Raw genomic sequence first — 24,519 nt, 5'->3', positions numbered from 1 at the left:
GGGACGCTGGTCCTCAGACTCTGTTCTCCTGCAGCGCGTGCGGCTGTCCCGCACCTTTGCCTCGAGGGCGACGTTAGAAGCAGCTTGTCGCTGCCCACGAAACGGCTGCTGGGAGTTGGGCTGGGGCTGTGCTGGGCGTCTGCGCCACGGTGGGGAGAGCCGGCACCAGGCAGCACGGAGCCTGCCTGTCCCTCCCTGAACACGGAGGAGCTCCCTGTCCGTTTAGTCCTTGGGTTTCGGTCATCAGGGTCTGGCTGCTGGGTGGCTTTCGGCTTGCGTGCCGTCGGTAGCAAATCACGGGAACCCAGCCTGGGCTGACTCCAGGGCAAAGGCTTTGCTGGTGCAGGTGGCCGTTTGGGGGCCAGGAGGTGGGTGTCGGGCCAGCTCCCTCCCAGTCCCAGAACTCCCACCGGGAGACGTGTCCTTCACAGGGAGCAGGCAGTGTGTCTGCCCGGGCAGCCCTCGCGGGCCAGGGCTGTCCCGACCTGTTCCTGTGGTTGCTGTGACGGGGGGGGGGGGGGGGGGGGGGGGGCACAGGCCCGTCCCCCACAGTGACTCTGACCGTCTGAGGGGCTCCACGGGGCAGACACCAGGGCCTCCAAGGGGCAGACACCAGGGGCTCCACGGGGCAGACACCAGGGCGCCACAGGTGACGAGCCTGCTTTCTGTCTCCCAGGGTGGCGTGCGTGATCCCGCCGGTGGTGGCCGCTCCCCCGTCCCTGTGGGTGGCTCGGCCTCCCTCCCTCTACAGCCACAGAATGCGGATCCTCAGGCACCGTCTGCGGGAGCAGGCGGCGCCCTGCGCCCAGCAGCTGCAGCAGGCGACAGCGCTGCGCTCGCTGCGGTTCCCCGAGCTGAGGCTGGTGCAGTGTGACTCAGGTGCGGGGGGGCCGGGCGCAGGCCCCGTGGGGGGGGGGGGGGGCGGGGCAGGGCGGGGCGGTGAGACGCCCGTGCCGCTCCTCTGCAGGCAAGCTGGAGGCCCTCGCGGTCCTGCTGCGGAGGCTGAAGTCGGAGGGGCGTCGCGTGCTGATCCTGTCCCAGATGGTGCTCATGCTGGACATCTTGGAGATGTTCTTGAACTTCCACTACCTCACCTACGTGCGGATCGACGAGAACGCCAACAGCGAGCAGCGCCAGGTGAGGGGCCGTCTGCCTCGCTCGCCAGGGTCCCGCCGGACCCTCGGGCTGCGTGGACGCTGCACGGCCACAGCCTCCTGAGCAGAAGGGGGAGCGGGAGGGGGGGCGGGAGGGGGAGCAGGCGTCTCTGTGTCTGCGGACTCAGGTGCGCGAGTCTCAGCTCCGCCCCTCGGTGCTGCTTTTTAAAAAGGTTTTATTTAGTTACTTTTAGACAGAAGGGAAGGGCAGGAGAAAGAGACGGAAACATCCACGGGTGGTTGCCTCTCAGGCGCCCCCTGCTGGGGGCCCGCCCACAACCCAGGCCTGTGCCCTGACCGGGAATGGAACCGGCCGCCCTCTGGTTCCCAGGCCCGTGCTCAGCCCATGGAGCCGCGCCAGCAGGGCTGAGACTTCCTTTTCATAAGTCACTTCCCTCAAGATGGGCACCGCTGGCCCGGGGCCGCAGAGTCACAGCTGCCGGCACACACTCGCCACGGGACGGGGCTGGCCACAGTGAGACAGGGAACACAGCCGCCTCCTTCGCAGCAGACGCCGTGCCCGTGGAAGTCTGGGCTCCTGTCCCCTGTCCGCGTAGCCGGGCGCACGCTTGAGCAGCCTGCTGGAGGGCCCCGCTGCCTCTGACACCACCACCCCTCCCCCAGGCGGGTGTGCACCCTCGGTCCCTGGGACACGGGACACACGGGCAGGGTGAGGTCAGGGCGAGGTCTGTGCCCAGAGCAGAGGGGGAGAATGAGCTGCCCTCGGGCTCTCGGGCCCGGGGCTGGGCCAGGACCCCAGGAGACCCCGGCGCCCGGGGTGGGGTGAGCAGGGTGGCGGCACATTCCCGAGAGCGAAGGCGAGTCCCCGGTGGGCGCCGCGGGGCCCTCACCACGCTCTGCGGCACAGCAGCCTGCGTGCACCTGTGCAGCCCGCGCACCGAGGGGTGCGGAAGGGGCCTCTGCTCTGGGGAGTGGAGGGACACGCTGCAGGCAGGGTTCCTGGAAGCAGGGGAGTTGTCCGCCTGTGGCCGTCTGTCCTGGGGCCGCACAGATGGCAGAGGAGACGAGCTCCGTGAGCGCCGTGCGCAGGGACGCCGCCCCCCTGTGGCCCGGAGAGGGCGCGGGGCCTCCCCCGGCTCGTGCCCCTGCCCCCTCAGCCTTACTCCAGGGCCTTTTGCTGTAAAGCGCCCTGGCATTGCCCGGGGGGACATGAAAGAGCACAGATTCCCTCCCCCAGGGGACACCGCTTTCTTGGGGGGCCTACGGACTGAGCTGACAGTGCCGCCCCGGGGCCCGGCGGCCTCCTTGTGTGAGGGCGCGCTCGGTCGGGGTCGGGGTCGGGGTCGGGTCGGGGTCGTGCGGGGCGCGGGCGCGGTGGAGAGCCGGGATCTGAGGCCCCGGCCGCCGCCGCCGCAGGAGCTGATGCGGAGCTTCAACCGGGGCCGGCGGGTGTTCTGCGCCCTGCTGTCCACGCGCAGCCGCGCCCCCGGCGTGGGCCTGGTGGAGGCCGACGCGGTGGTGTTCTACGACCACGACCTGAACCCCGTGCTGGACGCCCGGGCCCAGCAGTGGTGCGACAGGATCGGGAGGCGCAAGGACGTGCACGTGTACAGGTGGGCCACGCGGGGCTGCACGCGTGTGCAGAGGAGCGCGCGGCGCCGTGCTGCCCGCTTCCTGCCGCCGAAGGCAGGAGCCGGAGCCGAGTCCGGGCTGGGGTGGTTCGGGGCAGGGCCCGAGGGGGAGGGCCAGGCGGCCGGCCGAGGGGGCTCCGGGGACCGGCCGCGGGCTGTGTGGGAGGTGGGCCCGGCGGCTGCGGGGCCTTCGGCCGCCTCTCGAAGGAGGGGCCGCGCAGAGCACGCGGCAGCGCTGCGCCAGGCGGTCTCTGCCGCGCTGGGCTGCCCGTGGAGCCCCGCGCCCGCGGCTCAGCTGTCCGGGCGGGGGTGCGGTCGGGGCTGCAGGCTCGTGAGCGGCAACTCCATCGAAGAGAAGCTGCTGAAGAACGGGACCAAGGACCTGATCCGGGAGGTGGCTGCGCAGGGGAACGACTACTCCATGGCCTTCCTGACGCAGGTACCTCGCGGGCGGGCCTGCAGGGGCTTTCCCCCGGACACTCCCCCGGGCGGGCGGGCGGGCGGGCGTGAGGCCGTGCGGGGCTCCCAGCCGTCACTGGCGTCCCCGTGCGCAGCGCACCATCCAGGAGCTGTTCGAGGTGTGCGCCCCCGTGGACGACGCCGGCTTCCCGGTGAAAGCCGAAGAGTTCGTCGTCCTCTCCCAGGAGCCGTCCGTGTTGGAGACCATCGCCCCCAAAATCGCTCGGCCCTTCATAGAGGTGGGCATCGGCGGGGCCCCGCCCCCTCCGCGCCACACTCCCTGCCGGCTCCTCCCTGTCCGTCCGCCCCCCATCCTCCTGGCGGCTGGGTCTGTGCCGAGGAGGGTTCGCTGCCCGCTCCTCCGTCTTCAGACGCTGGCCGCTCTGGTGTTGAGAGGTGATCGAGGCGTGTGGTAAAAGCCTCCAGGATTTGTGGTGACGGATGAGTCTGCACAGACCCTCGTGAGGCCGCCTGGGTGTCTCCGGCTCCCGCGGGGCGTCCTGTGGGCCGTGTCCCTCCCCCGGCAGCGTCTCCGCTCCCCGGGCCGGGCTGCTCTCGGGGTCTGCCTGCTGTCCTGCACGGCGACTCCTGCTCTCACCAGTCGCGCTCCCGCGGCCGCTGCTCTGGGCTGTTGGTGGAGACACGGTGCGCTCCCACCAGGGCGCCCCGGGGCGAGGCCCCGGTCCTGGGGAGCCGGTGTCCCCGCACAGGTCTGCCCATTCCCGAGCTGGCTGTGCCGCCCGCCCTGCCGGCAGCGCGGGTGTGGGGCGGGGCTTGTTTCTGCGCGGCGCTCTCCCCTGCGCGTGGTCTCGGTCAGCGAGCGTGCGCCCTGTCTGCCCGTGCCCTCGCCCTGGTTTCTGGCCGCTGTGTCTCTCCACGTGTCCCGGACGCGAGGCCTTTCTCAGGCCGGCGTGGAGCCTCCCCCAGGCTGCGGTGCGCCTCTTCGCGCCGTCGTGTGCCGCGCAGGCGAGGATCCCCACGCAGCGGGCAGCTTGACCACGCGGTCGGCGCCCCCGTGTTCTGTTGGAGAGGCGCTCACCCTGGGTCGGCACCACACCCCTCTGTCTTTTTCGCGGCGTCCCCGTTTCATCCCCCAGGATCGCCCGTGCGGTTTGTCTGGAGACGGTGTTTGTACAGCGGGGAGCTGTGCTGTGTGTCACCCTTGGCAGGCTGGCCAGATCGCCCTGGAAGCAGGGGGTCCGTGCCTTGGTTGGCACCCGTATGGACCCCCGTTTGGAGGGTGTGGCCACCCCGATGTGAGAGTGTCCCGCACCTGCCACACCGTCAGGCGTGTGCCCCGGCTGCTGGGACGGGCGCCCAGTGGTGTGTCCTCTGGTCTGCATTTCCCGACCCGCGGTGACGCGCCTGTCGTCCCCTGTCCCGGTTTCTGTGGGCCTGGTGTCAGCTGCTTGGATGCCGTGGGTGGGCCCGTGTCTCCCGCACCGCGGAGGGCTGGTCCCCCGTCAGGGCCCGCAGGCGGCGGTGGGCGTGGCTGTGAGAGGGGGCGCCCGTCTCGCTCTGCGGTGGACGCAGGGGCTTTGCCGTGTGTGTCGGCCCCTGTGCCTGTGGCTCCTCCTCGTCCAGCACGGGGCGAGTCTCACGTCCACTCGCGGTGCCCTCCCTGCCCGGGTCCACGTGTGAGGGGCTCCTGGGGAGCGAGCGTGTCGCCCTGGGGGCGCAGCAGACAGGGTGGGTAGCCGGCCGGCCGGCTTCCCGGGGCGTGGCTCTCCCGAAACCCCTGGGCTCCGGGGCGGAAAGCCCACTGGAGCACCCAGCCCGCGCCCGTTGCCCCGCAGGCCCTGAGGAGCATCGAGAGCCTGGAGGGGGACGCGCAGGAGCCTGCAGGGGAGACGCCCGCCTCGCCGGGCCCCGGCAGCCCCCGGGGCCCGGAGCCCTCGCAGCTGGAGGAGCTGGCGGACTTCATGCAGCAGGTGGGCCTCTTCTCCCTCGCTTCTCCCCACAGGTTCTCCCTCGCCAGTCTGCTTCAAAAACCTGTTCCTTTCGTGAACCATCCCTTATTTACTTGGGCCAAGAACGGCCACTTTTTTGACTGATGTGTAGGTGGGTCTCGTAAGGGACTTCTAACCCTTATTAACCTACAGCTAACTGTGTCCAAACTTACATTTTGAAACAGCTTACCCCAATTGAAAAGTACGCTTTGAACTACCTGGAACTATTCCATACTGCCATTGACCACGGAAAGGAGAGGACCAGTGAGGTGAGGCCACCTTCCTGCCAGCGGCCGGGGGCCCTGGCCTCTGCAGCGTCAGCTCTGGAGGGGTGCAGCCGCCTGGTGTCTGAGGGCAAGCCCCCCGCCTGCAGCGAGGGAGCTCGGGGACAGCGAAGTCTCAGGGCAGCCTGCACGGGCGGTGTCGAGGGTGCCAGAGTGTCGTGGTGCCTGACAGGGGCTCCGTGATGGGCAGAGGAGAAGTTCCGGACAACGAGGAGCAGCAGCTCCGAGGGGAGCTGTGGCGGGGACGGGAGGGTCCCTGCCTGAGCGAGACACTGGGTCAGGGGCAGACGTGTGCCCGGTGGGGGTGGTGCTGAGTGCCGTGTCCGGGCCTGTGTCCCCCGGCAGGACGCCGTGCTGACCGCAGTGAGCGCCTGGGAGGCCCAGAACCTGCGGGCGCTGCGGGAGCAGGAGGCCAGGGCTCTGCGGGAGCTGGAGCAGGAGCAGCTGCTCACCTACACCCGGGAGGACGCCTACAACGCGGTGCGCACCCGCCCCAGGGCCCCACGCGGCGGCGCCGGCTCCTGCCCGCAGAGAGCCGCTGCCCGGTGTTCCGGTTCCGCGCGGCCTTCCCCTGGCGGGGCGCGGCGCGGCAGGGCAGAGGCCCTGGCCCTCGGCTCGCAGAGCGGCAAAGGCCACCCGTGGGGTGACGCGGGCCGGCTGGCCGACTGAGCGCTCCCCTCTGTCCCCCGCAGGAGTATGTTTACGAGGGTGCCGACGGGCAGACGGAAGTCATGCCGGTGAGTGCCGCGCCTCGTGGTGCCCATCCCCTGTGGCGCCAGCCGCCTTCCCTGAGGCGCACGGCTCACGCTTCCCCCGTCTCCGTGCAGCTCTGGACCCCGCCCACGCCGCCCCAGGACGACAACGACATCTACATCGACTCCGTCATGTGTCTCATGTACGAGACCACGCCCATCCCCGAGGCCAAGCTGCCCCCCGTGTACGTGAGGAAGGAGCGCCGGCGGCACAGGACGGACCCCTCAGGTGGGCACTGCCATCCACACCCCGGTGCCTCGGCGCCGTGTGCTCGGGGGCCGGCAGGACCAGTCTCCGCAGTGGAAGCAGGGCGGCTTGTGGTTGCCCGGGGTGTCCGGGGGCCTGGGCGCCCTCGCCCGCTCCCGGGCTCCCTGAGGCGGGTGGGGTGCTCTGGGCACCGCCGCACTGAGCCGGCCTCTCGGTGCAGCCGCAGGCAGGAAGAAGAAGCAGCGCCACGGGGAGGCCGTCGTGCCCCCGCGGTCCCTGTTCGACCGCGCCACCCCGGGCCTGCTGAAGATGCGCCGGGAGGGGAAGGAGCAGAAGAAGAACCTCCTGCTGAAGCAGCAGACGCAGTTCGCCAAGCCTCTGCCCACCTTTGCCAAACCGGCCACCGAGTCGGGGCCCGACAACCCCGAGTGGCTCATCAGCGAGGATTGGGCGCTGCTGCAGGTGAGCCTGCTCCCGAGGGCACCCCCCCCCCCCCACGTGCGCCCCCGTCCTCCTCGCTCCTCCGACCGCGGGGAAGCCTGGTGCTGCTCGGCGTGCCGACCCCTGGCCCGACCTTGGCCCTCCAGGCCGTGAAGCAGCTGCTGGAGCTGCCCCTGAACCTGGCGGTCGTGTCCCCGGCCCACACGCCCAACTGGGACCTGGTCAGCGACGTCGTCAACTCCTGCAGCCGCATCTACCGCTCCTCCAAGCAGTGCCGCAGCCGCTACGAGAGCGTGCTCATCCCCCGGGAGGAGGGGAAGGTGAGTGCGCGCCCAGGGCCCTCCCCTCGCAGGGCCGCCGGAGGCGCGTCGGGGCGAGGTCTGGCCTGGCCTGGCCTGTCCTGTGCTGGCGGGGGACTCGAGACGCAGCTGCCACGGCCACTTCGGGTGCAGGCTGCCGTTCCCGCTGCCGGAGGCTTGGGTGACTCGGAGCACCTGCGCGGCTGCCGTCACTACGTGCCGTCCAGTGGCTGCGAGCGCGCTGCCCGCCCCCCCAGTGAGCCTGCCCCCCAGTGGACCAGGAGAGCGCTGCGTTGTGCTGTCAGCTCGCGTGAAGAAAAGCGCCAGCTTTCCCGGGCATCTGCCGCTGCGCCGGTTTAGTGTGCTCTGCACACTCTGGCCCTGACCAGCTGCACGTGTCACGGGCGCTGCTGACCCAGGGCGGTGGCTCCCTACTGTCCGTCAGCCGGAGGCCGTGGTGTGGGCTCTGTGGGGCTGCAGGCCGGCGCCCAGGCGCCTTCCTCCCCCCTCGAGCCGGTCGGCCTCCTCCCACTCGCCGTCTTGCTTCTTAGACAGCGTCGCGGCTCCGGGCCAGCGTCTGAGTGCTGATCTCCCCCGGTGCCCTGTCTGGGGGGAGTGCCGGGCTCGTCCCTGCAAAGGGACATCTGCCCGCGCTTCTGGGCTGTGACGGTGTCTGACTGCTCACTCCCCCGCAGCCAGCCTTTGCATCAGCTCGGCTGCAGTTTTTTGGAAAACGGTTCTCTCAAAATGAGGCGTGTGGGGTTTTGTGTCTAAAAACGACAGGCAAGCTTTTCCCGGTCAGCATCCCGGTGCCTTCACCGGGACCACGGGGGTCTGGCACGTTTGGGAGCATCTCTCACAGTGGCTCTGACTTGAACGTTGACCTCCCGTCACCGCTCTGGGGTGGAACGGAAGAAAACACCGTGTGTGAGGCGTAGTGGTGACTCCTGAGTCAGAGGGGGCCTCCGGGAGGCGCCGTCAGGTGGCGAGGGGGGCCCTCTCCTGTGCCCTTCCCTCGGGTCTTGGCCGAGAGGCTGCCGCCCTCGGGGACACCCCGGCGGCACTCGCGATGGAGCCAGTGGGGAGGGCGGTGCTGGCGGAGGGGACGCACGAGGCCCCCACTGGCGCACACCAGCGAGGGGAGCCCCTCGCAGCCGGGCGGATCCGGACAGTCTGCCGCTGGGGCTGTGCTCTCGTCCAGGGCTGGGGCCGGGCCTAGCCGTCCGCACCGTCCTCCCCATCCCCCCCCCCACCCCACCCCCCCCCCGACGCGGCAGGGCGTGTCCCACGGCAGGCGGGCCGCCCCCGCACGTGCGTTCTGTGGTTGCGCCTCTCCTCCCCCGAGGGCCTTCCCTCAGCGTGGACGGCAGCGCCCTGCAGCCCTCCCCACCTCCCCACGCGGGCTCTCCCTCCGGAAGCTCTGTCCCCGCCCACGTTGCACTCCAGCTTGGCAATGAGCAGGGCCAAGAGCTCAGGAGCCGGGCCCCACGGGGTCACCAGCCAGCCCTTCGTGTGGCAGGGGGAGTTGTCCTGAGCTCTGGGGCTGTGGGGCGTGGGGGGGCAGCGTCACCAGGCCCAAGCAGCACTGGAACCCCACGGAAAGTCTGGCCTCAGGGACATCTGGCCCCTTCGCGAGGCCTCTGTGGACAGATAGAGGCCAGCGGGCAAGGTCAGGCTGCCGCTGAAGGCGCCGGCTGTGTCCCTCGTCTGTGGCCTCAGGCGTGTGGCCCCCGGGTCTCTCTCCCTGGGGAGGTGGGCCCTCCGTCCCCGGGCGCCGCCCCCGGGCCAGGGAGCCCCGCCCGGGGTCACCGCGGCCGCCCGCTCCGTTGCAGAGCAAGAGCCACCGCCCCCTGCGCACGGGGCAGGCCTTCGCCCAGGACGAGAACGCCTCGCACACCCAGCTCTACACCAGCCGCTTCGACCTGATGAAGATGACCGCTGGGAAGAGGAGCCCGCCCATCAGACCCCTGTAGGCCCGCCCGCTCCCTGCGCCCCGCCCGGCGGGGGCGCGTCTCCCCCTCTGCCGTCTGCGTGCCCCTCCTCCCGCGGTGACCGCTGTCCCGTTCCATGCTGCAGGCTCGGCATGAATCCCTTCCAGAAGAACCCCAAGCACGCCTCCGTGCTGGCGGAGAGGTACGTTCTTCTGCGTTCGCGGCACGCCTCCCGCTCCCTGCAGCGGCGGTGCCGCGGCGTTCTCCCGCGCCCGATGAGCTCCACGCCTTGTGCGGGGGGGCGGGGGGGGGGGGCGGGGGTGCAGGGGCTCTTGTTCGGGGGCGGCCTCGCCCCCACGTGGAGGGTGTGCAGGGCCCCGCCCCTGCTGCCGTCGGGCAGAGGGCACACCGACAGGGCAGGGCAGGGGCTCTGTGTCCCTCCCTCCCCCCGTCCAGCAGACGTTTGTTAGCTCTTCTGTGAAAACACACCCCGTCTGGGGGCGGGTGTGCTTCGAATCCCGGAGCTCGTAGGTGACAAGTGTGGGGGGGCCGCAGGAGTCGCTGGAGCGGGGACCTGTGGGGGCCGCACCCTGGGGTTCACTGGCCGGCTCTGGACCTGGAGGCCGGGGCAGTGTTTGCACAGCCCGGGACCTGGGGCGTCTGTCCCCAGACAGGCCTGAAGGGGAGCAGGTCCCGGGGCCGGGGTGGCCGAGGCAGCTGGCTTCCTCCTGGGCTGATGTGCCCGGTGCCCCCACCTCTGGGCTGGCCCAGAGCTGCCGCCAGCACCCAGCTGGGACTACAGGGGCCCTGGGTTTGGAGAGGGTCTCTCTTCTGGAGAACTCGCCTGTTGACCCCTGACCACTTCTGCCTTCCAGCGGGATCAACTACGACAAGCCCCTGCCGCCGATCCAGGTCGCGTCTCTCCGTGCAGAGCGCATCGCCAAAGAGAAGAAGGTGCGCAGCCTGGGCGGGCCAGGGCCCAGCGGGGTGGCTGCCGCCGGGAGCTGCAGCCTCGGCTGCTTTACACTCCTCTCCCTCCCGCCCCGCAGGCGCTGGCCGACCAGCAGAAGGCACAGCAGCCGCCCGTGGCGCAGCCCCCGCCGCCCCCACCGCAGCCACAGCCACCACCGCCCCAGCAGCCGCCGCCGCCCCTGCCCCAGCCCCCTGCAGCAGGCGGCCAGCAGCCCTCGGGGCCTCCCGCCGTGCAGCCGCCTGCCCAGGTGCAGCCCCCGGCACAGCCCGCGCAGCCCCCACCGAAGGCGTCGCCCGCAATCACGACCGTGGGCAGCGCCGCCGTCCTGGTGAGCTGGCCCTCCTGCCCCTCGAGGCCGTTGAGCTTCCCACAGGGTCCAGAGCGGGAGACCTCCCTGCTGGTGGGGGTGGCGAGGCCCTGCCTTTCCCTGGGTGGGGGGTGTCTTCCCCCCCTGCCAGCTCTGCCCTCCGGAGCTCCTGCAGCTGGGTGGCCAGGAGCCTGGGTTCCGTGCCAGTGAGGTGGGAGCCTTCGGGGGTTCCCCGTGCGTGCGAGCTCGGCCCGGTCTTCAGGTGGCTTTTCTCTCCAGCAGGCGGGAGCCATTAAAACGTCCGTCACCGGGACCAGCATGCCGGCAGGTGAGAGTCGGAGATGCGTGGCTGGGGCTCGCCCGCGTGGCGCCCGCCTCACAGGCCCTCTCCCCACAGGCACGGTGAGCGGCAACGTGATCGTGAACACCATCGCTGGCGTCCCCGCCGCCACCTTCCAGTCCATCAACAAGCGCCTTGCCTCGCCCGTGGCGCCGGGAGCCTTGACGGTGAGTCACCCTGCTCCCGGCGTGTGCCTCACACGCCCGGCCGGGGTCCCGGGAAGCTGTTGGTTTGCCTTCTGGAGAAAGCAACCCTGGGCGCAGGAAGTGCTGGCCCAGCTTGAGTTTCACTAGGCCACTCGGACGAGCAGGTGCTCAGGGGTCCACTCTGTGCTGTGTGTCTGCGGGTGCGTGTGGGAGCCCCCACAGCCACGTCCCTCCTCCGCAGGGTGCCGTGGGGATGCCACCGACAGGGGAGCTCCTCTTGCCTGTGGAGGGGTGTGGGGACACGGAGATGGCTGCTCTGGGGATCATGCGGGGTTGGGGTGGGGGGCATGGTGTCACATGAGCATGGCCCACGCACCTTGCTGGGAGGGGGCGGGCCAGGCAGCAGAGAGGTGCTCCATTTACGGGGTGCCTAGACCCAGGCGCGGGAGCAGGGAGGGGCCGAACCTGGGCAGAGGGCAGATGAGGAGCCACGAGACCACCGCGTGTGGAGCCAGCAGGGCCAGAGCGATAACCAACCGGAGAACACCGGCGTCCAGCCAGACCCGCCTCGTGGCAAGTCCGCTGCTGGCCTGCCGTAGAAAGCAGAAACGGACTGCTGACGCTCAGGAGTCTAGCGCTCGCCCCAGTCTCCGGTGCGGCCGCACACCCGGGGGCCCAGAGGCAGCGGCGTGATGGGAAGGGGTTGCTTCAGGGTCAGCTGTGCTGTGGCGAGGGGAACGGCGTCCCTCCTGAGCTGTGAGCACACGCAGGCGCGGCCGCAGCCGTCGGACGGTGTGGTGCCGGCAGAGGGTGGACACGCGGGTCCCTGCGGCGGGACAGGTTGGGAGGAGACCCTCACGCACAGCCGACTTCCACCCAGAGTGCCGAGGGGGCTCGGGGGGGAGGGCGGGCTGTCGGCAGGCTGTGGCCCGTGGCTCCCGCTGCCCGCGGGAAGGCACTCAGAGGCTCACCGACCGGAAGGCGAACGCCCCGCTCTGCACGTCCAGGAGGCGACGCTGAGACCGCCTCCGCCTGCCTGGCCCAGGCAGACGTTTCTCAGGGTGCCACGGCCTGGGGGCTACCGACGGCAGACTAGTTACCGGCCTCATCAAAACCGGTGAACCGCTGCTCCTTGGAACGTGTTTACAGGACGCAGCAGGTGGGGGACTGGTGCCCAGACGGTGCGAAGGTTCTCCCGTCACCGGAGAACAACTTTCAAAGGTGCCCGAGAGGTAGTTGCTTCGCTGAAGAAGGTGCATGGATGACAGGCGTGCAGCACACTCACGGGGATCGTGCCCACAGAACATGGGGACACGCCGGCGCGCACCCGTGAGCGTGGCCTTGAGACACAGCCCCCGGGCCCGGCAGCGCCGCGTGCTGCACAGGCAGGGCAGCGGGGGCTCCACCCAGTGGCTGTGGAACGGAGCGGGGTCGGCTCTCGTGGCGGTGAGCCTGCGTCTGCCCGACAGCCTGGCGGCTCCACTCCTGGTTTCCCTCGGGAGAAACGCCTGCACAAAAACCTGCCCACGGCTGTGGGCGGCGGCTTCGCCCGGGACCAGGAACGACGGGAACAACAAGCTGTTTCCGTGCGGGGTGTCCCGAGAGGTGCCGTGGTTCGTCCACGGAGTGCTTCCCCGGCACCTCTTGCAGACGCGCGCCCTGGGGTGCGGGTGCAGCAGTACCGTGGGGCGCACGGCAGCCCGCACTAGGCCCTCCTGCCCGCCCGGGGCTGGGACGGGGCGCAGCTGCAGACGGCGGGGGGCTCTCTGCAGAGGCAGGAGCAGGCAGCTGAGAGCGGGCAGGCCCTCTGGACTTGAGGTGGTGGGGTTGCTGAATATGGGTTGTGAAACAGTTATGCTTGCCGAGTTAAAGAAGTAAAGGAACCTTGAAGATGTGTCTAAAAACCAGGGAACTATTTGAAAGGACACAGAGAACTGCTAGGAATGAAAAAAAAAAAACGGTTACCAGTGCTGGGAAGAGACAGCCCGGTCTCCTCACTGCCCGCGGACACAGCGGAGAGGGCACCGGTGACGGAGGCGGCAGGTCGGAGGACGCCGTCCGGGGGCAGCTCGGGGAGATGGCAGGCGGCCAGATGGGGGGGGGGGGCTGAGAGCCCTGAGCACAGGAAGGGGGTCCACGCGGTGGCTTCCGTGCCTGCCTGGGGGCGATGCTGGTGCAGAGTCAGCGCCTCGGACCTCCTGTTCTGGGGGGTCCAACACTGGCAGGCGGAGGGTGGTGAGGCCTTGGCAGGTCTGGGGCGTGGGGACAGCAGCACGGGGCGGCGTGGCGGAGGGGGCCTGGGGGGCTGGTGCCAGGCCCCAAGCAGTGTGGCCGAGTGACCTGCTCCGCTGCTCACGGCGTGCGCCCGGAGCCAGCAAGGTCTCCCGCAGGTTCTCTGCCCCTTGGGGTTCAGAGCCGGGCGTCCTTTCCGTCCAGCGACGGAGGAAGGCCCTGAAGGGTGTTTCAGTCACTCACGGGTCCTCCTCGCCTTGCCTTTCCAGACCTCCGGGGGCTCGGCACCTGCCCAAGTGGTGCACACGCAGCCTCGAGCGGTGGGCTCCCCGGCCACTTCTGACCTGGTGTCCCTGGCGCCGACGCAGGGCGTCAGGGCGGTCACCTCTGTGACGGCCTCGGCCGTGGTCACGACCAGCCTGACTGCGGTGCAGACGCCGACCCGGTCTCTGGTGACCCAGGTGTCCCAAGGCAAGTACGGGGCTGGGTTTCCCGGGGTGCCCCGCCCTGGAAGGCAGGCCTCAGTCAGCCCCGGGGCGGGGGTGGGGGGGTCGTGGGGGAGAAGACCGGCGTCCGAGTGCGCCCTGACGAAACCCCTTCTGCAGCCACAGGGGTGCAGCTCCCAGGGAAGACGCTCACGCCCGCGCACTTCCAGCTCCTCCGGCAGCAGCAGCCGCCCCCGCCGCCGCCGCCCTCCCAGGCCCAGGTCCCGCAGCTGCAGGGCCAGGCCCAGTCGCCCGCACAGATCAAAGCCGTCAGCAAGCTGACGCCGGTGAGCACCCTGGGGCGCCGCGGCAGCGCTCAGTCTGGGCGCGGCCGCGTGTGTCCTGTCCCTCGAGGCGCGTCCTGCAGGCGCCGCCGGAGTCCGGGGTGTTGGTGTCGTCTTTAAAACATCGTTGACGTCGTTGGGCACTCTGGAGGCCTCGGCCCCAGCTCCCAGCGATCTTCCCGCCTGCCTTCCCGGGTCCCAGCCCCACCCGGAGGACGTGCAGGAGCGTCCCGGGCCGGGGCAGGGGCGGGCTCCCAGGCAGCATTGCTGCTCACAGGCGCCGCGTGAGGACGGCGTCCTGGTTGTGCCGTCTGCACGCCTGTGCTGACGTGTGCAGACACATCAGTGTGAAGGGAAGCACCGTGTTCCTGCTGTCCGTGGGGAGAAGGCGCAGCAGGAGTCCCAGCCCACTGACGGGCTGCCCCAGGGAGGACCCTGCCGGCCCGCCCTCCCCGGCTCAGAGGGGACAGGCCGGCCGGCGCCGAGGCTCCCTCCTTGAGGCACCGGGACACATGCCAGGGAGACGAAGCACGACCAGAGGGGGGGTGTTTGTTTCCCGAGTCACTCCAGCCACAGCCGCAGGGTGCGGTGGCCACAGGTGGCTGTGGTCTCAGCACAGACAGCTCGGCTCCAGAGCAGGCCGTCGCCGCAGGGAGCCCTGCCCCGTGGTGCCCGGGAGCGGCAGGCCCACAGAGGCTGTCAGTGGGGTGGGTGGGCCCCCCCCCCCAGGCCAGGCGGCCCCTGCTCTGCCGTCCTGCTCCCCCCACTCCCCCAGCCGGGCACCAGTGCCTTCGCACCCCGCACCCCTGCCCCCCTCTCCTCCGCCCCGGCACCCCCTTCATTCTCAGGGGTAGCTGGGAGCAACACGCTGAGTTTTCTCTTAAATAAGACTTTTTCCCCTGATAATACATTTGAGCTACGGTGACATTTAAATCTTTTGACTTAAAGACATGAATTTTATTAATGAAATCTTTATTTGCAGTTGGTCGGACTAAGTAAGTGACTGAGAGTTAATGCGTGTCTTGAACGGACTGGTCTGTGCGCGGTGACACCCTGGGCATTCTGCTCTGAATTCGTTAAACGGTCAGCATCGCGTCTCTGGGTCCCCCAGGACGTGCTGACTTCTGGCCCGGAGTGTCTGAGAGCCGGCGGAGGGCCCCGCGGGCGGCCTGCAGCCTGCGTGGCCGCAGCCGGTGGCTCCGTCGGACGCGGATGGGAAACCACGACGGTGTGGACACCGTCCACGCTGACGGAAACCTGCTCTTTCCGGGTTCTAGGAGCACCTGATCAAGATGCAGAAGCAGAAATTGCAGCTGCCCCCGCAGGCCCCCCCGCCACAGGCCCCGCCGGGCCCCCCGCCGCCCCCCGCGCAGGTGCAGCCCTCGCCGCCCGCGCAGCAGCAGAGCCCCCAGCTCACCGCCGTCACGGCCTCCAGGCCCGGAGCCCTGCTCACGGGCACCACTGTGGCCAACCTGCAGGTGGCCCGGCTCGTAAGTCGCCCGCGGGCTGCTCGCCCGGAGCTCCGGCTCCGCACAGGCCGCTTGCAGGCCCTGTCAAACCCCGGCCCCAGCGTTTGGGGGTGACAGGCTGAGCAGCGTGGGGCGGCCTCCAGTGAGACGCCTGCCCTGGGCTGGCCGCCACCATCCACCCTTGGGAGCCCTGTCCGCGTCTCGCCGCTTGACCACTTGGGGGGCGGTGGGTGTGTGCAGACCCCAGCGCGCTGAGGCCCCAGCCCCTTCTTTCCCTGCACCAGACGCGCGTCCCCACGTCGCAGCTGCAGACCCAAGGCCAGATGCAGGCCCAGGCGCCCCCGCCGGCGCAGGTGGCCCTGGCGAAGCCTCCGGTGGTATCCGTGCCCGCGGCCGTGGTCTCCTCGCCAGGCGTCACGACCTTGCCCATGAACGTCGCCGGGATCAGCGTGGCCATCGGACAGCCGCAGAAGGCCGCAGGTGCCTGCTCACGCCCGCTGGCTCCTCCGTCCCGGGGCTCCTCCGTCGGACGCCCGTTTGGGAGTGCCGCAGCCCCCCCAGTGCGCACTTTGACCCTCACTCAGCCCAACCACGGACAGGCGGTGCCTCCCGTCCCTCTGCCTCCGTGGTCTTCAGCCGGTGCACCGCCCGAGCTGCTGGGGCCTGCGCCACCCCACTGTCAGGCAGGCAGGGGCACTGACCTCTTCCCCCTGCAGGGGTCGCATAAACAGGCAACAGCCAACACGGTGGCCACCCAGCGTAAACGAGTCAGAGCTGTTCCGGTCTGTCGGGTCAGCAGAAAACACGTCTTTGGTGTGCTGCGGAGTCTCAGCGGTCCGTGGCTGTGCCGTGGGGTGGCCACGGTTGGCGATCGCTGCTGCATCCGCGTGTCCCGGGGGGCCCGGGGCCACCGTGCGCGTGGGAGAGAGGGCTCCATGTGCTCGGGGCGCAGCTCCCTGTAGAGGGCAGGCAGTGCGAGCCCCCCCGGGACCGGGGGCGTGCAGGGAGTAGCCATGGGACTTGGCGCGTGACTCACCCCCCTGACGGTGCCGGCAGGACAGACCGTCGTGGCCCAGCCCGTGCACGTGCAGCAGCTGCTGAAGCTGAAGCAGCAGGCCGCGCAGCAGCAGAAGGCCATCCAGCCGCAGGCCGCCCCGGGCCCGGCGGCCGTCCAGCAGAAGGTACCGGGTTCTTGCGCGGGCGAGGGCCTTGGGCCGTCCCATCCTCACGCTGCGTCGGGCCCCGACCAGGCCCGGGGTGCGCTGAGGACCAGAGGGTTCTGAACGGGCCCTGCCTCGCTGCCCGGCACCCACACGCCCGAGGCCTGGGGGCGGGCGCTGCTCCCAGGCCCAGAGGGAGGGCGTGGTGGGGCAGGAGGGCGTGTAGGCCGTGGGCTGGTGAGGGGCCAGAGGGTCTGGGGAAGCAGGTGTGGCTCGAAGACGGGGACCGCCTGGGCCGCCAGAGCACAAAGCAGACTGGTGGGTGTGAACCTGTCCTGTGTGTGTGGCACGAGGGAGGGCTCTCGGCGTCCCAGGGGCTCAGAGTCCGGGGGGGGCAGCTCTGAACTGACCCCGGTCCCCAGCGAGGTCCTCCTCTGCAGGCTGGCACACGGGCGTGTGCTGTGCGGGCACCGTGCTGCGTCCTCCTCCGGGGGTGGGGCCTTCTCCCCCGTGGTGGGCAGTTCAGGGAAGGAGATGCCTCTCGGCCCCCTCCCGGTCCTGGTCGGCCTCGCGGGAGCAGTGCAGGGCGGTTGGCTGGCGCCGGGCGACCCCAGGACAGAGAGGCTGGCAGGTGGGGCCTGAGTGGCCACATCCACTGAGCTTGCGCCCCAAAGGGACACAGGAAGGCTTGGGCCGGAGGGGGGGTCTGCGGGTCCGAGTGTCAGCGTCAGCTGGGAGAGCGCCGCGGAGGCGCTGGGAAGTGCTTGTGCGTGGCCGAGGCTCTGGGGGCCGGTGGGCAGCCCGCTGGTGCCGGCCTTCCGGGGGCAGTGAGAGAGGCTCCTGGGGCAGGGGCCTGGAACCCGGGTCAGGTGTGCAGAGGTCACACACGCCGGTTCGCTCCTCCTCGTGCTGGCCTTCAGCGCACGTGCCGAACTCTCAGGGTCAGGTGTGGAAGTTGCATGTGTGTGTGTTCCCTGCATTGGGGTCAGGGTCACTCACGTGACGGGCACGTGAAGATGAACCCCGGCCCCGAACACGAGGGGACTTCGGGAGAGGAAGCTGGTGACGGGGAGGCGGGGCGGGCCGGTGGAGTGCCGCAGGGCGGCGGAGAGCAGGCAGCTCGGGGTGGGTGGTCACGCTGCAGGTGGGGGAGGCGCAGGGCCCGGCGGCTCTGACCCCCGGTGGTCTCCCCCTCCCCCCGCAGATCGCCGCGCAGCAGATCGCCGCGCAGGGCCCGCCCCAGAAGGTCGCCTATGCCGCCCAGCCCGCCCTTAAAACCCAGTTCCTCACCACCCCCATCTCCCAGGCTCAGAAACTGGCAGGGACTCAGCAGGTGCAGACGCAGATCCAGGTGAGCGTGAGCCAGCGCAAGGGCCGGTGGCAGACCCCGCAGGCGCCCAGGACCGCGGCGGCCAGCACGCAGGCTGCAGGCAGGGAAGGTGGGCGGGCACCGTGAGGGGAGTTCAGAGAGCGCCCGGGCCCTGCGCTTCCCCACAGCCGGGGCTGGCCCCCCCACCAGCGGCCCTCGCTGGCTGTGCGGCGTGCAGCGCAGGTGTGCGACACGCCTGCACCCAGGGGCGCGCAGAGACCCAGCGGCAGTGGCGCCCCCAGGGGTCGGCGGGCGGCCAGGGAGGGCAGCTCGCAGTCTACAGGGGTGCAGGGTGGCGCGCCAGCCTCGCCGCTGGGCCGGGCGGCCACGTCCTCTCTCCCTCCTTCCCCTTTCTGTGGCCGTGCTGTGCTGGGGAGGCCACAGGGCCACGTCTGAGGTGCACGGTCAAAGACACTCAGCCACGTCACCGTCATGTGACCCCTTTCTGAATCGCCCTTCACTGGAGCCGGGAAACCCCCTTCTGTGGTCACCAGCGGTGTGCGCGCCTCGTGGCGTGGGGCTCAGTCTGGGCGTCGCCGCCCGCCTGCCCGCCCGCCCGTCTCCGGGCCTGCAGGGCTCCCTCCTGCGGCGCTGCCCACAGTTGCAGAAGAGGCTCTCTCGGGATCTCTTGAGAACGCCCAAGCGTTTCCCTCCGCCCTCGGTTTAACTCCCGCACGTGAACCCGCAGCAGTTTTCAGTGAGGGAGACGCTTGGCTCTGTGCCGCCTGAGACCAGAAGTCAGCGTCGGGTCCCAGGGGACGCGGAGTCGGACGGCGGCCGGGACCCAGCGTGCGGGCCCCGCCGGCCGCCGGGGGGCGGGGGGGGGGGGGCCGCCGGAGAACGCCTCTCCCCCGCCGTCTGGCCGCTGTGTCTCTGCTCGGGGGGCTGAGGAGAGCAAGGCGGGGAGGTCTCCCTCTGTGCCCGCGTCCTTCTGACCCTGCACTTGGCTTCCTCTGTCCCGTCAAAGGTGGCAAAACTCCCCTCGGTTGTGCAGCAGCAGACACCGGTGGCTGGCATCCCGCAGGTCGCCTCTGCGTCCCAGCAGGTGGGTGCAGACGGCCGCCCGGGGGTCCGCACGCGGGCCTCTGGGGGGGGCCTTCGCGTCTCCCGGGTCGAGAGTCCTGGTTTCTCCCGGGGGAAGGAAGGAGGGTGGTAGCCACTAGAGCATCACTTCAGGTGTTCGTGACGCAGAAGAAAACGAACACACTGCTGCCCCACGCACCAAACGGGCAAGGTGCTGGGGCCGGAGCTCCCGCAGTTGTGCTGGCTGTCCTGCCGGCCGAAGGGAGACTGGGAGGGTGGGCAGCGGGGTCGGCCGGCACGCGGCTCCCGACAGGCCTGCGCCGCCGCGTGGACCGCTGCAAGCATGGCCGCAGAGCAGCGTGGCTGCAGGCGTTTCTGCTGTCGGAACCACACGGGCACGTGGGTTCCCGGAAACCAGGAGCAGCTGACCCCCGAACACGTAGGGTTTAGGGGTGCCCACCCCCGAGCAGTTGAAAATCTGTGTGCAGCGAAGTCCGCCCCCCACACACGTGCATTCCCAGCCCGTGTCCGTGTGGACCCTCGAACAACACGGGTTTGAGCCGCGGGGGCCCCTGGCTCCCAGAGCCCACGCGCACGCTCAGGCCTGCACGGTCCGAGGGGCGGCTGCAACAGCGGCGGCTGGACGCCCCCCACTGCCACCCCAGGCCCAGCTCTCGCCTTCTCCCCAGAGGCCTCCGGCTTCAGCCCGGAGGCAGCAACCGTCCCGTTCCCTCCTCCAGTCTGGTGGCTCCGGAGGTCGTGTTTCGATGTGTCAGGCAGCTCTCACATTTTACAAAAGAATTCGTGCTGACTAGGTCTCTGAAACCCCCTCCCACCCCCAGAAGGTTGCCTCTGCCGTGTCACGGGACCTGTGTTTTCTCTTTTGCTCAGGCGTCCCCCCAGACGGTGACCCTCACCCAGGCGACGGCCGCTGGGCAGCAGGTGCAGATGATCCCCGCGGTGACGGCGACCGCACAGGTGGTGCAGCAGAAGCTCATGCAGCAGCAGGTGGTGACGACGGCGGCAGCCCAGCTGCAGGCCCCTGGGGTCCCCAACCCCACCCAGGTGCCAGCCGGCGCCGACAGCCCAAACCAGCAGCCCAAACTACAAATGAGGGTCCCTGCCGTCCGGTTAAAGACGCCCACCAAGCCCCCATGCCCGTAGCCGGGGAAGCAGGCGGCCGCGGGGCGGGCAAGCACTCCGCCGCCTGGCCGGAGCCCACAGGCTGCGCTGACCACTGGACCTCGGGACAGCGCCGCGAGCGGTTCCGCGCCTGCAGGGCTGCGGCGAGCTGGCGGGGCCCTCGCTGCCCACGGTGGCCCTCGAGGACCGCCGCCTCTTCTGCGGGAGACTGGCTGGAGGGGCAGCGGCAGCGGTCTGTCCTCGGTCGCTGCCCTCTGGCCGCTGCCCCAGAGCAGCAGGGCTGGGCGCGAGCACCTCCGGAGGCTGCCAGTGCCCGGGGTCCGCGCGTCACCAAGCCGTGTGGAGCTCGGAGTGAGCCGTCAAGGGACGTCCTGAAGTCGAAGTGCAGTGCTGAGAGCGTCCACCTCTGCGTGGTTCTCGGTGCCCAGCTGGACACGCGCTGGGGCCCCGCGGGGAGAGAGGCCCCTGGGGTCAGTCATCTCGGGCGAGAGCCAGCGCGGCTCCTTCCTGCTCTCGGAAACGGCCTGTCGCGGCGGGGAGGGGGCCACCCGGCGCCGGCACCGACACCCGCGGGGCGCCGGGACCCCGCAGACACCCCCGCCCAGCGCCCCGCAGCACCTCCCAGCTTCCTTGGGGGTGGGGGGGTCGCACGGACTCAGCGCCCGAAGCAGCTCCTGTCTCCGAATGGTCGGGGCCCAGAGGACCGGCCGGCGTGGGGGTGCTGCAGGCGTCTGCTGGGTGGGTGTGCACGGCGCGGTGACCCCCAGGGCGCCTGCGGGGCTGAGCGGCCGCTCCTGCCCGGGCACTGGAGGCCCCAGGTCTCCGGCTCAGGGTGGCACCAGGGGCAGACGCGCTCCGTCCCGGTCTGCGTAGACTGTGCTGCGTCGGGGGGCCGTGGCCGGGAGGCACCCCGTGTTTGTGCTTGTGCGTTTTCCACCACGGCGAGGTGGCAGCGGCGGCCGCCGCGGGCTCCACTGGCTGAGGGGTCCGCTCACCAGGCCCACAGGGCGTGTCCTCGGACGCTGCTCTGCCTCGCGGGGCCCCGGGGGCCGGGTCTGTGCGCTGAGGAGGGTCTCGGCGTCCCGGGGGGCGGGGGTGGGGGCTCATCTCCACCTCCCCCGCGCTGCGCCCTCCTCGTCGCACAGCTCAGAGGACAGGGAGGGAGGTCTCGCCGGCCGTGCTGGCCGCCCCTCAGCTGCGTGGACAGTGGCACGCGACTCCCCGTGAAGCCGGCGGGCACACCTCGCACTTGAGCTCTTGGTGAGGAGTTGGGAGGGAAGCAGAAGTCGAGAGCCGAGGAAACGGGGGACTCGACACCTCAGTTAACTGAACGCAGGAGAGCAGACCCGTTAACCAAGCCTCTGGTTCCGGCCCGGCACAGCCTGGCGGCTTCCTGCCCTCCGCCCCCGCGTGCGTCCCTCTCGTGCGTCACGGGGTGTCGGCGGCCCCTCTTGCGGCGACGGGACGCCCAGCGCAGCCTCGCCAGGCTCCCTGGAGACGGCTGTGCGCGGCTGCAGCCCGCTCACGGCCGCACGGGAGGCGTTCCCTTCCGTGTCTCTGTGACGCGGAGCTGGAACGGGAGAGAGTTTTCTGGGACCCCTTGGCGCAGTGACGCCCAGGGGTCACCAGGGACCTGAAGTGCAGTCGCTCAGGGGGGGCCTCCCTCCCTCCCGAATGCCCCTTTCCAAGGCCAGGCTCCCCGTGCGGAGGACAAGTCGGTCGGCGTGACGCTCCGAGGCGGCTGCGCAGGCCTCCGACCCTTGCTGCTGCTGCTGCTGGAGCCCGCGCTGCCCGCGCGCCGGCCCCACCAGGGACGCGCCGGGGACGGGGGGCGGCCGTCCGAGCAGAGGCGGCAGGACTCGTCCCGCTGGAGCCGTTCTCCCGGCACGACGCTCGCCCCCTGACGACGGCCGGCGGCTCGCAGCGCCCCCGGAGGCGGGAGCTGGGGCTGCACCCCCACAGACGCGGGGCCTGGCCAGGCGTCCTGTCCGCGTCCTGATCTCGTTTAACTGTTGTAGCCAGGTAGCTGTTGTGTTTTAAAGTAACAAAAGAAGAAGACTGAAATTGTAAATACTTTGTAAATACGATCATTTGTACTTGAACAGGAGGATTTTGAAGGGCACTGATACCCCACCCCACGAAAGGCACAATAAACGACCTTTTTATAGTTTTCTTCGTTCGTCTTTCATGGGCACACGTCAGGGAAGGTGCCAGTTGTGCTCATTTCGTCGTGCGGCTGTGGAGGCCGGGGTTTGCTCCCCACAGGGATGGGGCCCGCCTCCACCCGCCCCGAGTTCCAGAGCCGCCCGCGGAGGGAGGACCGTGCACTTGGGTGCCGCCGCTGCCCAGTCCCTTCCTGGCCCGCCACCCACGGGTGAGGGTCCCCCAGAGGGCCCGGCCCGTCTCCGGCAGCCCCCCTGTCTGGGTAGCCAGCAGCTCTGCTCCAGCCCGGCAGCCAGCAGGCCCCGCCCCTCCCCGTCTTCTCTTCCGTTTCCAGGCGTTTTTTCCTCTGGTGAAAAAGTGCCTCTGGTTACAAAGAAAACACTGCCCACTTTTACTTTTTACAATGTGCACCTAATGCAAAGGTAAGTGCCCTGAGAAGTCCGTGGTCGGTCGTGGGTCCCCTCCCCCACTGGGCCAGCACGGCTCCAGCACCGACTGGCCCTGCATCCCTGTCGCCCCCTCGGCCAGGCGTGCAGGCCTCTGCGAGCGTCGGCAGCCCCCTCTCCCGGCCCCATGTGCCGGGGCTGCACCCCACAGGGCCTCGCTTCCCCCCCGTGCACCCCTGTGGCCACTGTGCTGTGTGGGGGCCTGCTCACCCCCGGCACCTGCACTCGGTCATCCGTCCTGCTCTCGGGGTTCTCGGTGGAGCAGGTGGCCCTGCAGCCTCAGCCTGCAGCTGTGCATGAGAGGCCTGGGCCAGGCTCCCCTGGTGTGGGGGTGCAGGGCACCCAGGTGACGGGACTCTGCCGTCTGACTCACATCTCTGACCCTGGGAGTCTGTTGGCCCCAATCTGCAGTGCATGGGGGCACCTGAGTTCAGGCGAACCTACTGTACGTCCCAACCACGGCCACCTGTAGAGGCCTCACGTGGGTCTCCCTGCACGCTAACCTCCTGTCAGGCTTCCTGACAGGGCTGTGGCTCAGGGGCCTTTGGGAGAGAAGGCGGGGGGCTCCTCCGCCACCCGTTCTGGGCAGCAAGGCTGCCCGGCCCTCGGCCTGCAACCCCCCACGCAGAGCCAGCTGACCGTCCCCAGGCCCAGGTGCACGGCACGAGTCCAGTGGCGTCGAGTGCAGCCGCCGAGAGCAGGCTGCGTGGTCTGGAGTGGGGAGGCCTCGGGTGTGAGGAGGTGCAGGGTCACATGTGGGCACGGCCGGAGTGGAGCTCCTTGTACACGCGTGTGTGCAGAGGGCCGTGGGAACAGTGGCTGCCTCTGGGGAGGGGGGGAGCCCGTGATAGAAAGGGGTGCTTCCTTGTTTGGCATAACCTTGTGACTGTTCGAGCAGCGTGCCACGGGCTCTGTTACGTAAGGGGCCAGAAGTCGCCCTTTCGCGGCCCCCGGCCCCTCAAGAAGCTTGTTGGTTGTGGGGCGGCTCCCTGGCGCGCACCAGCTGCTGGCAGGCCGCCCGCTCCCGGGGCAGCCTTCGTTGTCCCCCTGCAGACCAGGCCTCCTCGCTTGGCCCCCGCCCCAGCAAAGCGTGTGCTGGCTCCTCCCTCCTCACACCCCCGGCGTTCTGGCTCCTCAGTGGCACCTGGTGCCAGACTCGGGGGGATGGGGGGGTCTGTGCGACCCCCTGGGGCGCCGCTGCTCCGTGTCACCTCTGTCCCGTGTGTGCTGACACACGCCCCGTGCCAGCTTTACCAAGCGGCAGATACTTGAAAAGATCAACACTCGGCTCTTTTATTAAAGAAAACCAAAGCTTCGGAGATGGACGGGCGGATAAATGACCAGTTTGCTCGGCTGGTGTCTGCTGAGGACACACCACGGCAGTCCCCCACCCCAGCCCCGGAGCCGCGGGCTGGACAGGTGATGAGACACTCGGGGTGGGGGGGTGGGGGGTCCTGGCCGGCAGGCTGGCTGTCGCCCTGAGGGACAGACAGGGAGGGCTGAAGCTGGGCAGACTACACAGGGGACAGCGTGGACAGCTTGCCCTTGGGCCCGGCAGAGAGGAACGCAGCTGCAGGCTGTGGCCGCCTCCCCACAGATGCAGGGCCCAGGACAGGCTCCGGCCCCAGCCAGCAGCCCAGAGTCCGGACACGGGCCCCCACTGTCAGGTTCAAGGCCCCAGCCGGCCCGGCCGAGAGAGGTGGCGTGTGGTGAGCAGGGCGAGTCCTGCGGAAGCACAGCACATCTCGGGTGCCGGCAGGGACGCACCCGGCTCACCCCACTTGACTGCCCCTCGCTCCCACCCAGGAGGGTCCCCAGCTAGGCCCACAGGACACGCAAGCACGCTGGTTTCGTGCGAGTGCCGGCGTCCGTCCCACCGCACCTCTGCCTGGCCGTCCTTTAGTTCCCGT

General features: G+C 70.0%; 1 protein-coding gene and 1 non-coding gene across 7 annotated transcripts in view; both read left to right on the top strand.

Moving 5' to 3' along the window:
* EP400 (E1A binding protein p400) overlaps nt 1-20,556 on the top strand; it is a 73,102-nt gene extending 52,546 nt beyond the window's left edge. For 4 of the 6 annotated variants that reach the window (XM_036014421.1, XM_036014420.1, XM_036014423.1 and 1 more), the window contains 26 exons: nt 677-879; nt 968-1,137; nt 2,532-2,728; nt 3,074-3,185; nt 3,301-3,444; nt 5,002-5,136; nt 5,340-5,423; nt 5,781-5,918; nt 6,131-6,175; nt 6,266-6,419; nt 6,619-6,860; nt 6,986-7,159; nt 8,971-9,107; nt 9,215-9,271; nt 9,945-10,023; nt 10,119-10,370; nt 10,629-10,677; nt 10,747-10,856; nt 13,337-13,538; nt 13,673-13,839; nt 15,114-15,326; nt 15,590-15,785; nt 16,362-16,486; nt 17,670-17,816; nt 18,802-18,879; nt 19,749-20,556. In XM_036014421.1, the coding sequence (XP_035870314.1) occupies nt 677-879; nt 968-1,137; nt 2,532-2,728; nt 3,074-3,185; nt 3,301-3,444; nt 5,002-5,136; nt 5,340-5,423; nt 5,781-5,918; nt 6,131-6,175; nt 6,266-6,419; nt 6,619-6,860; nt 6,986-7,159; nt 8,971-9,107; nt 9,215-9,271; nt 9,945-10,023; nt 10,119-10,370; nt 10,629-10,677; nt 10,747-10,856; nt 13,337-13,538; nt 13,673-13,839; nt 15,114-15,326; nt 15,590-15,785; nt 16,362-16,486; nt 17,670-17,816; nt 18,802-18,879; nt 19,749-20,021 (3,883 nt within the window). In that variant the 3' untranslated portion in view covers nt 20,022-20,556. The remainder of the gene's footprint in view (nt 1-676; nt 880-967; nt 1,138-2,531; nt 2,729-3,073; nt 3,186-3,300; nt 3,445-5,001; nt 5,137-5,339; nt 5,424-5,780; nt 5,919-6,130; nt 6,176-6,265; nt 6,420-6,618; nt 6,861-6,985; nt 7,160-8,970; nt 9,108-9,214; nt 9,272-9,944; nt 10,024-10,118; nt 10,371-10,628; nt 10,678-10,746; nt 10,857-13,336; nt 13,539-13,672; nt 13,840-15,113; nt 15,327-15,589; nt 15,786-16,361; nt 16,487-17,669; nt 17,817-18,801; nt 18,880-19,748) is intronic. The other 2 variants (XM_036014419.1, XM_036014424.1) reach the window with 1 other exon arrangement.
* On the top strand, nt 2,264-2,395 carry LOC114489745. Its single transcript, XR_003683876.1, has one exon. It is a non-coding gene; the product is annotated as a small nucleolar RNA SNORA49 (small nucleolar RNA).
* Nucleotides 20,557-24,519: the final 3,963 nt, after the last annotated feature.

The sequence above is a fragment of the Phyllostomus discolor genome, chromosome 13, assembly GCF_004126475.2.
Source record: "Phyllostomus discolor isolate MPI-MPIP mPhyDis1 chromosome 13, mPhyDis1.pri.v3, whole genome shotgun sequence".
NCBI classification, from domain to species: Eukaryota; Metazoa; Chordata; class Mammalia; order Chiroptera; family Phyllostomidae; genus Phyllostomus; species Phyllostomus discolor.
This window is presented reverse-complemented; position numbering and strand designations above follow the sequence as displayed.